General features: G+C 50.2%; 1 protein-coding gene across 1 annotated transcript in view; it reads right to left on the bottom strand.

Annotated features, from left to right (window-relative positions):
* Galnt17 (polypeptide N-acetylgalactosaminyltransferase 17) overlaps positions 1–15,268 on the bottom strand; it is a 442,332-nt gene extending 427,064 nt beyond the window's left edge. The window contains exon 1 of the mRNA XM_052755584.1: positions 13,950–15,268. Coding sequence (XP_052611544.1) covers positions 13,950–14,187 — 238 coding nt within the window. The 5' untranslated portion in view covers positions 14,188–15,268. The remainder of the gene's footprint in view (positions 1–13,949) is intronic.
* Between the last annotated feature and the right edge of the window lie 278 nt (positions 15,269–15,546).

Raw genomic sequence — 15,546 nt, forward strand, 5'->3', positions numbered from 1 at the left:
GACAACTTATTTAAATCTCCCGAAGTCCAGCTTCCTTGCATATGAACCGGTATAATGAGATAAGTAGGTTTGGTGGAGGAAATGCTTTAGATGTTGTGGTTGGAACAAGAAATGTTCCCGGTCGGTCGGTGCGTGTGTTTGAACACTTGGCTTCCAGCAGGTGGCGCTGTTTGAGGGGGGGATGTTACGAAACCCTTAGGGGGTGGAGTCTTGCTGGAGGAAGTATGTCACTGGGGGTGGGCTTTGAGGCTTTACAGCCTGGCCTCACTTCTTTCCCTCTCTCAGGCTCTCTCTCGTTTCTGTGTAGGGATGCAATGTGTTCTCTCTGGATCCTGATTGCCATGGTGCTGACAGGCTCCTGCTGCCATGCATTTTCCACCGTGAGGGAATGCTATACTTCTGGATTCTGTGAGCCCAAAACAAGCCCTTGTATCCCTGAGTCGGTCTTCGTCAAGGTGTTTCTCACAGCGACAGGGCGGAGAGCCGATCTCAGTAAAAAGTTGTGGAGCTGGATATGGTGTTTGCCTACCTGTAGTCCCAGCACTTGAGGAGCTGATGCAGGAGGATCGTAAATGAGTTCCCCAATGACAGGCAGATGAACAAAATCTATTCTCTTACAAACTATTAAGTCAGACCATGTCAATAACTCACTACGATTCAAGGGCTAAAAGCTGACCCTGCAAAACACCATGAGAATCCAGATGAATTAATAATTATGTGCGTGTGTGTGTGTGTGTGTGTGCGTGCGTGCGTGCGTGTGTGTTGTATTTATGAACCTGACACTGGAGCCACAGAGACAGGCAGATCCCCGGGGCTCACTGGCCAGCCAGCCTAGCCTAGTTGGTAAATTCCCTGCCAGCAAGAGTCCCTATCTTAGAAGACTCGGCACTGACCAGCACCTGGGGACCCACAGCCAAGGAAGACCTCTGACCTTCACAGGCAAATGCAAACATGTGTACTTGCATACATATATGCACACCCCACCCACCAGGGAGTAAAACAGAAAGAGAATAGACATATAACCCAAGTCTCCTGATTTGCCTTCATATCCTTGTACCAGGGAGGGACACCAGGAGAGGCACCTGAGCACACACCCTGTACCTGGACAGCCCCAGGACACCCTTCGGTAAGTGCTAATCACACCGTTAGGCCTGCTCTTTGAGGCTAGGGTGGAGGCTCATCTGGAACCCCAGTACATGCACACTGTTGGCATGTTCCATAGTGACTTAAGGATGTGGCCACCCATCACCGTGACAGAGCACTGTTACTCATGCATGGCGAAGCTGGGGCTCCGCAGGTAAGAAGGTTGTTATTAAAAAGGAAAACCTCTATCCGTGGTGAAGATGATTGTCATCCACATGTCATTAGAATCCAAAGATAGACGGAAGGGTTTGCCATGGGATAGGAAGGTCTATCCTCGGGGATCTTGCATCTATTCTAAGTGCTATGGGAGTGTTGGGGCACAGCCTGAAGGAGGAAAGAGGAGGGGGAGAGAAGGAATAAAAGAGCTAGCAAAGGTAATGGATGTTCAAATTATCTTTTCGGTCTTTCTTTTAAAATTTGAGAGAAGGGGCTGGAGAGCTGGCTCAGTGGTTAAGAGCATTTGCAGCTCTGGCAGAGGACCCGAGTCTGGTTCCCACTGAAGAATTCAAGTCTCCAGGTGGAGGGGGGGCAGCTTGGTCAGTAAAGTGTTTGTTGAACAAGCATGAGGACCTGATATGGATCTGCAGAACCCATGTCAAAAGGCAGATGTGGTGGTACACATCTTAATCCCAGAACCAGGGAGATGGAGACAAGGGGATCCCTGAGGCTCACTGGCCAGCCAGTCTAGCAGTATCAGTGAGCCCGGGTTCCATAAGAGACCCTGTCACAAAAACTAAAATACAAGTCCAGGGACGTGCCGTCCACAGCAAGATGAGAGACAGAAACACAGGTGTCCAGAAGCTCAAGGGCCAATTAGCAAATACCAAGCGAGACCCTACATCAACAAGGTACAAGATGAGAACCCACTCCCAAAAGTCATCCTTTGACCCGCGCATGGGCTCCGTGGCATGCACGTGCCTGGACTCACATACAAACACGCCTTATCTTTCAAGGTAAAAAGCAACTGAGGAAGACATTCAAAGTCAGCCTCTGACCTCTACACCCATGCATGCATATGACCCTGTACCTGAGCGCATGTACACATGCAGGTGGGGTGGGAGCATATGTGCACGTGTGTGGAGAAGACTCCTGGTGGTCAGAAGAAGGCGTGTGATCCTGTGGAGCTGTAGTTACAGGCGTTCATGAGCCATCCGACGAGATGGTGGGATCTGAATTCTTATCCTCAGGGTTAAGCAGCAAGTGCTCTTAATTGCTGAGCCAGCTCTTCAGCCCCTCTCGTCCGTTCTTGGTCTAGCATTAGGTTAAAATCACAGACAAACCGACACTGGCCCATAGCCAAGTGCTTGCCTTGCAAGCATGAGGAACTGATTCTATGCCCAGAGCTAACATAAAAATATACATGGAATTCCAGCACCAGGGTGTCACTGGCCAGCCAAGCCCTAGACAAGTGATAGACATTGTCTAAAAAAATAAATGCGAACAGAAGCCAGAGGAATGACAGCCAAAAGGTTGACTTTCACCTACACAATCCCCCCCCACACACACATGCATACACACCTGTGTACACATGTGCAGTTGAACACACATGAGCATGCATATGCACATACATTCACATGCACACGCTATTGTTTCTTAGTGTCATGCAAAGTCTAGGTATCGTTGTCTACTCTTCTATTTCTGGCATGTAGTCCACACAGAGTGACAAGGACATGCTAGCTCATCCATGTGAGTGGCCAACATCCTTTATAAGGGGACTTGACACACTGCAGGGCACCAAGATCTCCCAGCGGTCACTGAAACTACAGATCATACCAGCCCAGAAGAGAATCTCCGCTCCAAGTGTTGATTTATCTCCAGTATATAATACAGTAATATAAAGCTGATAACTCCATCCTGTACACTCTGTTACAAAACAAACAAACCCCTGGGCTGGACAGATGGCTGAGAGGGTAAAGCACTTTCCACAGAAGTGTGAGGACCTGAGTTCATATCCCAAGAACCCACCCAAAGCCAGACACCGTAGCATATCTCTGTAATCCCAGTGCTTATATGTCAAAAGAGAAGGTGGAGGCTGGAGAGTTCCCGGGAGCTCTCAGGTCAGCTAGTCGGACCTGTGCAACAAGAGACCTTGTCTCGCCGGGCGGTGGTGGTGCACGCCTTTAATCCCAGCACTCGGGAGGCAGAGCCAGGTGGATCTCTGTGAGTTCAAGGCCAGCCTGGGCTACAGAGTGAGTTCCAGGAAAGGCGCAAAACTACACAGAGAAACCCTGTCTCAAAAAAACCAAAAAAAAAAAAAAAAAGAGAGAGACCTTGTCTCAAACAGGGTAGGAAGTGACACCTGATACCTGAGGTGTCCTCTGACCTCCACATGCACACCTGCAATCACATACACACATCATACACACATACACACACACCACACACACATCATACACACACATACACACCACACACACATACACACTACACACACCACACACACACATACACACACACCACACACACACATACACATACACCACAACACACATACGCACACAACACACATACCACACACACATATACACACACCACACACAGAGACACACACCACACATACACATACACCACACACACATACACACACACCACACATACACATACACCACACACACATACACACACATATATACACACCATACACACGGACACACACACACACACACACACACACACACCACACACACGGACACACACACCACACACACACACATACACACAGACACACACACATCATACACACATACACACACACAGACACACCACACACACACACACACACACACACACACACACCACACACACACAGACACACACACCACACAATGTACCTATAATTAAATTTAACTAATAAGTGAAGCCCAGCAACAGTTTAACAATGATAACTACTAATGAAAGAGTCAATTACAACAATACACTATAATAAAAGTTATGTGAGCAGCTCGAAACCTCCCTCTCTCTCTCTCCTCTCTCAAAAATCTTATTGTACTGCTGATTGTCAATGGCCTCTAATAATTAAAACTACAGAAAAGGAAACCGTGGCCGAGGGGGCAGGCTGCTGGAAGAGGCTGCCGTTGGAAGTAAGGGGAGGGGTGGGGTTATCAGGAGGGAAAGAAAAATGAAGCAGAAACAACCTCAGGCAAGCGCATGAAAGGGAGAGGGGCCACACATTAGTCCAGCAGGGTTCGTGCAACCCACAGTCCAGCAGGACCCTCCTTAAAACGCAATGAGGTTTATTTTGCAATACATTTTTTTTTTTTTTTTTTTTTGGTTTTTCGAGACAGGGTTTCTCTGTGTAGCTTTGCGCCTTTCCTGGGACTCACTTGGTAGCCCAGGCTGGCCTCGAACTCACAGAGATCCGCCTGGCTCTGCCTCCCGAGTGCTGGGATTAAAGGCGTGCGCCACCACCGCCCGGCTTGCAATACATTTTTGTGACACCCAATCGTCATCTGTGAATTTTACGGATGCTGCCACGTCACCATGTCAAAAAACAGGACACGGCACAGCCAGTCTAGACGATCCCCGGCTGTAACCCAAGGGGCGGGGCGGGGCGGCGGCCTCGACTACGTAAGACCCAGTCTCAAAAGACAACAGCAAGGATATCAGTCTATGGAGTACGAGAATTAAACAAGAAGAATCCCTTCTCATTCCTCTGGGGTCATATAACCAGGGTCACGCTCTGCTGTCAAACAGTCCCGCTGTCCATTGGCTTGCTTGGGAAGTATTTATTGGGCAAGCACTGTGGCCCAAGACGCCTATGGAAATCAGGAATACGATGGGGAGTCAGCACACAGGTGCCTTTTAGCCAGTTGACATTGCCACAGCTGCCACTGGCACGGGCATTCGTGTGTGTGTGTGTGTGTGTGTGTGTGTGTGTGTGTGTGTGTGTGTGTGCATGTGCACACATGGGATCATGTGTGAGCAGTGTGCACAGATATGTGGGTATTCCCATCTCCATCTCCCTGGGTCTTCCCATCTCCATCTCCCCAGCACTGGGATCATAAGCGCATGCCACCACACCCAGATATATTTGTTTTTTTTTTTTAAAGTGGCGTCTGAGGATTTGAATTCAGGTCCTCACGCTGGAACAATCAAGCAGGGTGCCAACAGAAAGAAGTGCCACCCTACCCCACCCTACACCCTATGTTTTTATTCTCCATTCATCCTGACATAGCATGACCCCACTTTAGAACTAAAAAGTGAAGCCACTGACCTGAAATCGCAGCATTCATAACTTGACAGATCTGGAAATGAAACTGGCCCTGTCTGACACTCCTCCACAACCCTGCTTCTGCAGGCGTCGCGAAGACTCTCGGGTTGTCTCGTCTCAGCTGTCTCGGGGCCGCAGGCCTGCCTCGCCCGTACTCCTTTTTTCTCCTTGTCATCCTTCACTCTCACACGGCTAAGCCTTCTCCCTTTCCAATAAGGAGTCTCCCGATTTGGCAGCAAGCAAAGGTCTGGGGCGGTTGGATCTCTTCGATGATGATGATGATGGTGGTTATAATGATGATGATGGTGGTGATGATGATGGTGATGATAGTGGTGATGGTGATGATGATGGATGGTGGTGATGATGATAACGGTGATGATGGATGGTGGTGATGATGGTGATGATGATGGTGATAATGGTGATGATGATAATGGTGATGATGATGATGGTGGTGGTGATGATGGTGGTGGTAAAGATGATTGATGATGGTGATAATGGTGACGATGATGATGATGATGGTGATGATGATGATGATGGTGATGGTAATGATGATTGATGATGGTGATAATGGTGACGATGATGATGATGATGATGATGATGATGATGATGATGGCGATAATGACACAATAAGGATCATGATGCCGGCTGCTTCCCCTGCTACCCCTGGGCTGGGCAGGAGGCAACTGCTCCCCACTGACAGGATGTCTGACACCCACACGGTTCAGACCTGTCTGCATGTCCATGCTGTCCAAGAATAGAGCTCCCCATTTCTCCAGGAGGAACCAGCCTCAACCAGATGCCAGGGCTTAAGGAAAAGCACCTGGCTCCAGTACCCAGACTCCATCCATGGACCAAGCCTTCTAAAACACTGGCCAGCCTTGTTTCCAGGCCCTGCTGAATGCCTAGACTGAGCATAGAGAAGTCGCAAAAGCTGGGTTTCCTTCTAGTCTCCTCTACAGCGATCCAGTTTTTTTTTTTTTGGTTAATTTTTACTTTTATATATGTGTATGTTTCTATGTGTGCAGGTACCCTCAGAGGCCAGAAGAGGTTGTTAGATCCCCTGGAGCAGCGGTTCTCGACCTGTCGGTCCCCAAGCCTTTGTGAGGATCAAATGACCCTTGCATAGGAGTCGCATATCAGATATCCTGCAGATCAGATATTTACATGACAGTAGAAAAACTACAACTATGAAGTAGCAACAAAAATAATTTGATGGCTGGGGGGTCACCACAACACGAGGGTCTGTATGAAAGGGTCGCACACAGTATTAGGAAGATTAAGGAGCACAGCCCTAGAGCTGGAGTTACAGACGGTTGTGAGTCACCTGGCATGGTGGAAACGGAACTCCAGTCTTCTGCAAAAGCAGCCAGTGCTCTTAACTACTGAACCATCTCCCCAACCCAGTGGTTGAGGTTTTTAAAGATGTATTTACTATTCTTATTTTGTCTGTTTGACTCTGGCTGCATGGAGGTATGTTCAGGCCTGGTACCTGTAGAGGCCAGAAGACGGTGCAGGACCCCCTGGTACCAGAGTTAAGGGACACTGGGAACCAAACCCCAGTCCTTTATAAGACCAGCAAGTGCTCTTCTCACTGATCTCTCTGCCTGACCATGCAGTGGTTGGTTTTAATACGAACATTCACTGTCTTCTCCTGCCCCCTCCCCAAGGAAATGCAGCTACCACTCAGCATCCACAGTCAACGTAAAAGTTGACCGTTATCTAGGTAGGAAAAGGGAAACAATGCTGGGTTTGGCTCTGTCAGTCACCAAAGACAGTCTTTTTCCTTTCCTGGAACTCTCTTTGTAGACCAGGCTGGCCTCGAACTCACAGAGATCCGCCTGCCTCTGCCTCCCGAGTGCTGGGATTAAAGGCATGTGCCACCAAGACAGTCTTGGCCTGGGACTGTCTCTGCTAGCAGAGTGCTTTCATAGCATTCTCAAAACCTTAGATTCTATCCCAGCATTGGAAACAAACAAACAAACTGGTCATCGTGATACACACCCGTCCCCCAGCACCACAGAAGCCAAGGCAGGAGGATCATAAGTTGTCGGTCACCCTCGGCTATATAGGGAGTTTGAGGCCAGCATGGGCTGCCCATAATCCTGTTTTTTTCTGGCTCTAACCTGCAGTCAAGAGAGAGCAGATTTCCCCCTGTGCCCACTATACCAACTCACTCTCCCTTGCCTGGAGAATTTTGGCGCACAGCCCTTGGGTTATCTGGGAATGTTTTAGTTTTTGTCCTTTTTTTTCCCTCTTCTTCTTTTTTGCAGTTTTAGTTTTTCAGCTCCGTCCACTCATGTGGCTTAGAGGCAGGAGCAGGGTAGGTAATTTTGACTTCTATTTCCGCAAAGATGTTTCAATTTCTCCAAGCAACCCAGCTTCTATTCAATATCCCTCTGAAATCTAAATTTGGAAACTAACTCGAAATCAATTGCATTTCCTCTTACGACACAGCTGCCCAGGGCTGACAGAGAAGAGGGCCGAAGCTCGGGGGTTCCCACTTCCAATTCACTGTGCTGGGGGACTGGGAGGCAGGAGCAAGACTTGCATGGGCCCCCCTTCCTCTCCCCACCGCTCCTTGCAAGGGTCCTGAAAGAAAGGGGTAAAGGCATGTTCCTAATCCTCCACTCTGCCCTTCTCTTGCTGTATCACACCAGCTAAATCTAACAATATCTCTTTTTCTCACCTTGCCCATCCCTAAAATGAGAGAAATAAATAACTTCCTTAGAAGGTGACGGAAAAGGTGACAGGGAACCAAAAATCACATACCTCATGACTGGGGGAATTCCAACAACAAGGAAATCAGTGTCTGGGTCTATAAGAACCGTCGGGCAACTGCTTTAACAGATTTTAAAAAGAGTTTGGCTTTCTTCCGTGTGATTCTTAAAAGGTTTTTCCAGATGTTCTATGAGCTGATTCCATGCTGCAGAAAAGAATATTAAACTATACTCATAATATAAAGTCATACACCCAAACATACCGATGCTGGATAGTGTCTAACCTGGTATAGTGTCTAACCTGGTATACCACCTTACTTCCAAGCGCCTTGAAGGAGCTGGTTCATTTATTTCATTCAGGCAGGAAAAGGCTAGATCAAATTGCCGGGGGATGTCTTTCTGTGTGCTGTGAATATGTGTTGTTGCCATTGGTTAACAAATGGACTGCTTTGGCCTATGGCAAGGCAGCTTATAGGCACGTGGGAAATCCAAGAGAGAGACAGGAAGAAGAAAGGCAGAGAGGGGAGACGCCATCCTGCCGTCCAGGGAACATCGTGTAATGGCACACAGGTAAAGCCACAGAACACGTGGCGACATATAGATTAATAGAAATGGGCTGAGTTTAGTTATAAGAGCTAGCTAGCAAGAAGCTTGAGCCATAGGACATGGCCATGAGTTTGTAAATAATACAAGACTCTGTGTGTTTACTTGGGGCCCAGCGGCTGGGGGATGCCAGCGGGAGAGTCCCGATCGCAGGCAAAACGGGACACAGAAAACCTTCTGTCTATACCAAGGTGGGGGAGGCAAAATGTGAGGGCTAGAGGGGGGGGGTGCAGATAGTAAGGGCAAGATGGGGAGAGAAGACAGAGAGGAAGATGGTGTGGACAAGACGATGGGAACAGCATGGCAGAGGCAATGTGTCAGACGCAAGAAAACATTGGCCAGACGGCAGAGCCAAGATGGCGGAATTGAGATGATAATAGGAAAGATAATGGAGGCAATATGATGAAGACAAGGCGGCTTTCTTACACTCAGTCTTCCCAGCTAAGTCCTTCCCCACCCTCACCCTTCACCACACTACCCATCCCAGCCTTTGCAATCTTGGGGTTTTATTTTTTTTCCCTGTGGTTATCATCTCCTTCCTAAAACCTAGTTCCCATCCAACTATCAATAAACCTCAGCTGCCCACCATATATGTGAGGCACAGATGGTAAGAGACGGGGTAGGATGTAAAAGTCTAAAATAGGGCTCCAGCCCTTTAAAAAAAAACAAAAAACCTCGAGTCATTTCTGGACTCCAAAGTTAAACTCACTGAGGCATAAGAGTTCGGGATAAGACTGCAAAGGGATGGTCACTAAAGCCTTGAACAGCTCAAAGTAACAGGACTGCTGCCCACATAACATTAGGCAACCCTCAACCACAAGTGCCGAGCCTGGAAGGGTGGACAGAGTTGAGGACTGTGCAGAGAAATCGGCATAACCAACTCCTCTCAGAGACTGAGTTTCAATGTGTAGGCTACGGAGCCTAAGGTCAATAAGGGGTGTGCATCTCAGCAAATCGGCAGAGGGGAAGCCAATCATGAGAACCAAGATGGAGATCCTCAGAGAACAGCCTGTGCAGACCTGTGATCCCAGCACTAAGGAGGTGGAGGCAGGAGGATTACGGGGTTCAAGGTCATCCTTGGCTACTTAGGGACTTTCAGGCTAGCCTGGGCCACATGAGACCCAGCCTCAAAACAAGCAAAAACAATCAAGCAAACCAAAACCTCTCCAGAGGACGGTAGAATCTCCATGAACTTCTGCTAGACCCAAGGGACCACAGGAGAGCTTCAGATAACCAGAGTGGCTTTTTATTTTTATTTTTATTTTATTTTTGTATGTCTTTTGTTGCTCTGGAGATCAAACTTGGGACCTTGCACATACTAGGCAAGCATTCTACCATGGAACTATATCCCTAGACCAGCTCTGTGCAACTTTAAAAACGCCAGCTTCATATGGCGCTGAGCTCCTGCTATGCGCCTAGTGCCTAGTTCCAGCTAAGGAATAAGGAACCCAGAGCTCCTGGTCTCCTTCTTTGTTGTCAGTGGCAATGAGTGGAGACAGGTACTCAGCAGGAATCCTGACAAAGCCCTGGTCCCATCTCTCCTGAACACCAGGAAGAGCCCCCCCGCCCCCCTACAGCAGCCAGCCTGGTATAACAGACGAAATAAGCAGTCCTCAAAACAAGAACAAAGACTGGCACCCCTGAGGGCAGGGTGGGGATGGAGAGGGTCTCCTCCACAACACAACTTCTCCTTGCTCTTACCCTCCAGGTTTCGTGTCCATACAAATCACCCAGTGTCCGGGAAGACAGATTCTACCAAGTCCCGGTTTGAAGTCATAGCTCGCCTAAGGAAAAGCTCTCAACTGGACGTCACTAAACCAGCTTCCAGCCTTCCTCTTCTAGCTCCCTACTCAACCAGTCAATTTTCTTCTACCTTCCTTCCCACCCCCCATTCCATCCTTCTTTCATGTTGAGACAAAGTCTCATGTAGCCCAAACTAGCCTTGAGCTCCCTAGGAAGCCAATGATGGAGTCTTAATCATCCTTTCTCCTCCCTAGAGCCCAGGTTAGAAGTTTGTGCCACCACTCCGGGTTTATGCGGCACTAGGGATGGAACTCGGGGCCTCACACAAGCTAGGCAAGGGCTCTACCAACTGAGCTGCATCTGCATCTCCCCAGCATGGGCATTCTCTGCAAAGCAAAGGGCTCAGAGAAAGAAGCCAGACCCAGAGCCCCTCGGAAGCAAACTGTGGCTTTTCACAAGTTGTACCCAGCCTGCTTGTTGGCTGTGTAATTTGAGTCTATCTTCCGCCCTTGCTAGGTTTGGTATAGGCAGAGGAGTGTCTGATGGAGAGTAAGAAGTTCACTAACAGCAAAGTCTCAGACCCTACTCTCTGCCTATTGAAAAGAAGCCCCTAAGACATGGAGCCCTGAATTCTGCATCCACATAGACCCTGCAAGGGATTTTGATAGTAAGGTCTGAGGAGGTGAGTGGGAACAGCGCTAAGAGCCCCCGCCCTAAGGTAACAAGTTCCAGAGTCATTTTAAAGCCCTGATGGTCACTGGGTGACTGCCAGCAAGTCTCAAAGGGACAAAGAAGGGCAGGTGCCTCACAGGGTTATTGCAAATACTAAGAGGGTCATGAACATCTGCTACCCTTAAAACACATCACATAGGGACCCAAGAAAATGGTTCCTTGGCTAAAGTGTGCTTGCTGCACAGGACTTGCTAGCATTTGCCTATAATCCTGGTGCTGGAGAGGCTGAGAAAAGATGGTCACTGGGGCTTGCTGGTCAGCCCGTGTAGCCAAAATGGCAGGCTCCAGGTTCAGTGAGAGACTGTGTCTCAAAAAACGAGGCAGAGAAGTAACTGAGGAAGATACCAGACATTGGTCCCCAGCTTCCACGTGTATGTTCCACACATATGCATTCACACCACAATAAATAAGTAAACAAATAATTAAGAAACAAATAAATAGTACCACATAGAATTTTTATAATTGCCATGAAGAGGTGTGACCATAACATATATCATGTCCCTAATGGAAACTGTTACTAAAATGACCTATATCCCTGCATGTAGTTAGAGAGTGGGCATGCTCTGGCTATTTTGGGGGTGTCTTATGAATGTGTTTCTTTCTTTCTTTTTTTTGGTTTTTCGAAACAGGGTTTCTCTGTGTAGCTTTGCGACTTTCCTGGATCTCGCTCTGTAGCCCAGGCTGACCTCGAACTCACAAAGATCTGCCTGCCTCTGCCTCCCGAGTGCTGGGATTAAAGGCGTGCGCCACCACCGCCCGGCATGAATGTGTTTCTGTAGGTGTCTATGCAGAAAAATAATTCCAACGTCCCTACTCTTCTTCTTTAGCCATGCTGGCCCAATGCTTCTGATCCTCCTGCCTCACCTCCAGAGTACTGAGCCCACACTCTTCTAATTGTGCTAGAAATGAACTGAGGGATTTAATCTTGTTCTATTCATTTCATCTTGAGGTCTTTGGGAGAAGAGCTTCCACACGGCCTGGGTGGGCTGCCCTGATGGTCTGGTCTCATTACCTGCAAAAGGTACAATTAGGGCCACAGCTTCATACCAAAGGTGCAAGTTCAAAGCCCCCTGGCTACTTATAGTGTGACACTAAGAAGACTATGACATCTTTTCAGGAGTGTAGGAGGCTGCCCACATCCCTCACCTGGGATTATCCAGAAGGGATCATCAAAGGGATAGAAGAAAGCTGTCTTCCCCAGGCCTCTGCCACCAGCCTCATGCTGGCCTGTGACTCTCACCAGTGAAGTCAGGTTAAGTTTGGTCCCCAACCCACATTTACATGGATCCATCTATGTAGTCCATTTATCAAAAAACCTTCTATACTTTAAAAGTCAGAGTCTGGGGCCAGGGAGATGGCTTAGTGGGTAAAGGCAATCAAGCCTGAGGACCTAGGAGCATCCAGGACCCCATGGTAGAAGAAGAGACAGCTCTCTCCAGTGAGAGTTCTCTAACCTCTCTATGTGGTCTGTGGTATGTGTGTACCCTTCCCAAATACACAACACACAACACACTACACACACACACACGCACACGCACACAATTTTTAAAAAGCTGGGTATGGTAGCATGTACTTGTAATCCCAGAGCTAGAGAATAGAACCAGCTGGATCCCTGGGCATGCTGGTCAGCCAGCCTCACTCTGTTAGCACCAGGTCAGTGAGAGACCCTGTCTCAAAATATCCAAGGTAAATGAACCTGAAGAAAGACATTCAAGGTTGACCCCTGCCCTCTACGTGCGTACACACACACACACACACACACACACACACACACACACACACACACACACACCTGCACACAGACACATGAAAAGAAATCTGTGCCTTGTAGCCAAAAACATGGGTTCTGTGGTCAACCAACCTCTAAAGTACTACTTACTAACATCAGTACACAGGCAGCTTGGTTAACCTCCCCCAGTCTGGTTGGCTGGGTTCTTGTGTGGGGGAGGGGCCGGAACCTCCTCGGACTAATGGTAATGTCCTCCTATTACACGTGCGGATTTGTAATGTCTCTCTAGGACACAGCCAAGACTTATTGCCAGTCATTACAACAGCTGACAGTTCCGGGCCATGGGAACACGCAAAAGGTTGGGAAGGGAAGAGAGAGTCGGACTTGTGTACTAGCAATGTCTTCTTTATACTAGATAGACTACGGGACACTGTGAAGACAGCAAGTGTCCAGGGACCATCAGTCCCTTGGGCCACGTGGAAACAGTAAATTAGCTCCCCCGACCCTGCTCTTTGATGGTAACTCATTTAGAATGTTGTAGATGGGACAGGTTCTGAAAAATGCTACAAACCAAGATGCCTCCTTGTTTGGCTGAACTTTGTGAATGAACGCCTGCTTCCCAGACTCGCTGAGGACTTGAACCTCAGTTGCTGCTTGGTTCAGAGTATCACCCCGCTCCCAGGCAGAGGGCAGGGAAGAGTCTGCATTCTTAGTGATTCATTCAACCTAAAGGAATCATGTATTCATTCAAGCCTTCACTTTGCAAGCCATGGCACCAGCTCCCCCATCAAACACCATGCACTGACGGCTATTTCTTTCTAGACGTCCCCAGCCCGCAGTCTGTCCTGCCTAAGCTGGAGTCACAAGCAGAGACCAAACTTCCAGCTTGAGCACAGCATGGGAAAGAAGCAGGTAGTGGTTTCTACAATCGTACCAGACACGGAGCCAGAACGAAAGCCAGAAATCAGACGCGTTCAGATGTCAGCTTAGAGTACACAACACAGAGAGCCAGGGAGATCACCCTGTGCCCCCGCACGCACCACGACCCACGGGCGTCAGGGCACGTCCTTACCATTAAGCTGCCGGTAGACGATGTCCTCCAGCAGCGACAGGCGCTTCAGGACCGCATCCTGGATGGGGCTGGCGCTGTGCGCGCTGAGGTTAGCCACCTCTGCGCGAGGCCGGATCTCGTGGAAGGCGTCTCCGCTGCGCACCGCGATAGGCCGGCACTTAGCCAAAAATATCACGAAGCCGGCCACCGCGATCAAGTTCAACACCAACAACACTTTGACTCTCCTCAGTGAAGCCATCAAACAACACGGCCGGTCCTTTCCCTGGACCCACGCCTCCACCAGCCTCACCTGTGAGGCGCAGGGCAGCCAGAGACCGTGCAGACCCCTCACACCGGACAATGGCCAGGGGGTGGGGAGGAATCCCAGCTGCTGCTGGCCACAGGACGCCGATGCTCAAGCGACAGAGACAAGGCTATTGGGGACCAAGCGTGATCACTCACATGGAAAGCCCCTCGCTTGCAAAAGTGTCCCTGAAATGCCTGCTCCGTCCCCAGCACGCAGTCCCTTCTAACAGGCAGCAAAAGATAAAGGTCCCAGGGTCTCTCCTCGCTGCACCCAGAACAGGTTGCCTTTGGACTTTGGACCTCTGGAGACGTGGACCTTCAGGGACAACCCGGTGGTAGTCTGGATGCTCCGGAGATGTGGCGGGAGTGGCGCGCAGGTGCCCGGCTCCTGCTCTGCGCCCGCCGGCGGAAGAGCGCGCCACTCCTGGAGTTGCACCGCCAACAGTCTCTCGCCCGCAGGCGGCCGTCTCGGGGCGAGGACAGCGTTCTTCAGCAGAGAACCGGCTCCTCCGGGCGGGTGTCTTTGTTCAGCTCACCGGCCCTCTCCATCACTCCGGGAGGAGGAAAAGCCCGCTCCCGGTGCCCGCATCCTCCAGGCTCCGCAGTCACGCTCAAATCTCAATGACTCTCTCAAAGTGGGGGGGACAGCAGGAAAGGGGCGGGAGCAGGGATCCAGAGCTACGTCCTCTCCGCCCCCACCCCGCCCGCAAAACTCACCAGTGCGCACAGCGCCACGGGTTCCCGGACACGTTCCAAGTCCCTACAGGAGCCTCCAGGCCTGCCGGACACACTGGCCTGTCTCAGGAGGTGGCGTGTCGCGAGGCTGGCCGGAAGGAGGAGTCGGACCTCCAAAGTCACACCAGTTTTCTACACGCTTCTCTAAACGTCGCGGGGGAGGGATGCGCGCGGGTGCCTCCGCCGCCTGTCACCACGGCCCGTGCAGCTCATCCCAAGCCCCCAGGGGAACCGAGATCCGAGTGTCCCGATCACCGGGCGCAATGACACCGCAGCTGCGACACTGAGAGTACACACGGTCCCCTGGGGGACGGTAGGGTAGACCGGAGCAGCTAGGGAAACAGGAGGGGATGCTCAGGTGGCGACGGAAGGCGGGGCGCGGTCCCAAGGGGAGCGGCTGCGGCGCCGACTCCTCCTCCGCGGTCCCTTGGCCACCCTCTTCCCCGAGAGACAGTCGCCACCGCCGCTGCCACCCGCAGGCTGCGGAGCGCACCGCTAGGGGAAGCTGGCCCGCTCTTGCGCGCGCACCCGGAATGGGTGGGGGCGTCTGGAGAGAGTGGGGAGCGCGCGGGACCCG

The sequence above is a fragment of the Peromyscus californicus genome, unplaced genomic scaffold (assembly GCF_007827085.1).
Source record: "Peromyscus californicus insignis strain IS unplaced genomic scaffold, ASM782708v3 Scaffold_2__1_contigs__length_46816999, whole genome shotgun sequence".
Taxonomy (NCBI): domain Eukaryota; kingdom Metazoa; phylum Chordata; class Mammalia; order Rodentia; family Cricetidae; genus Peromyscus; species Peromyscus californicus.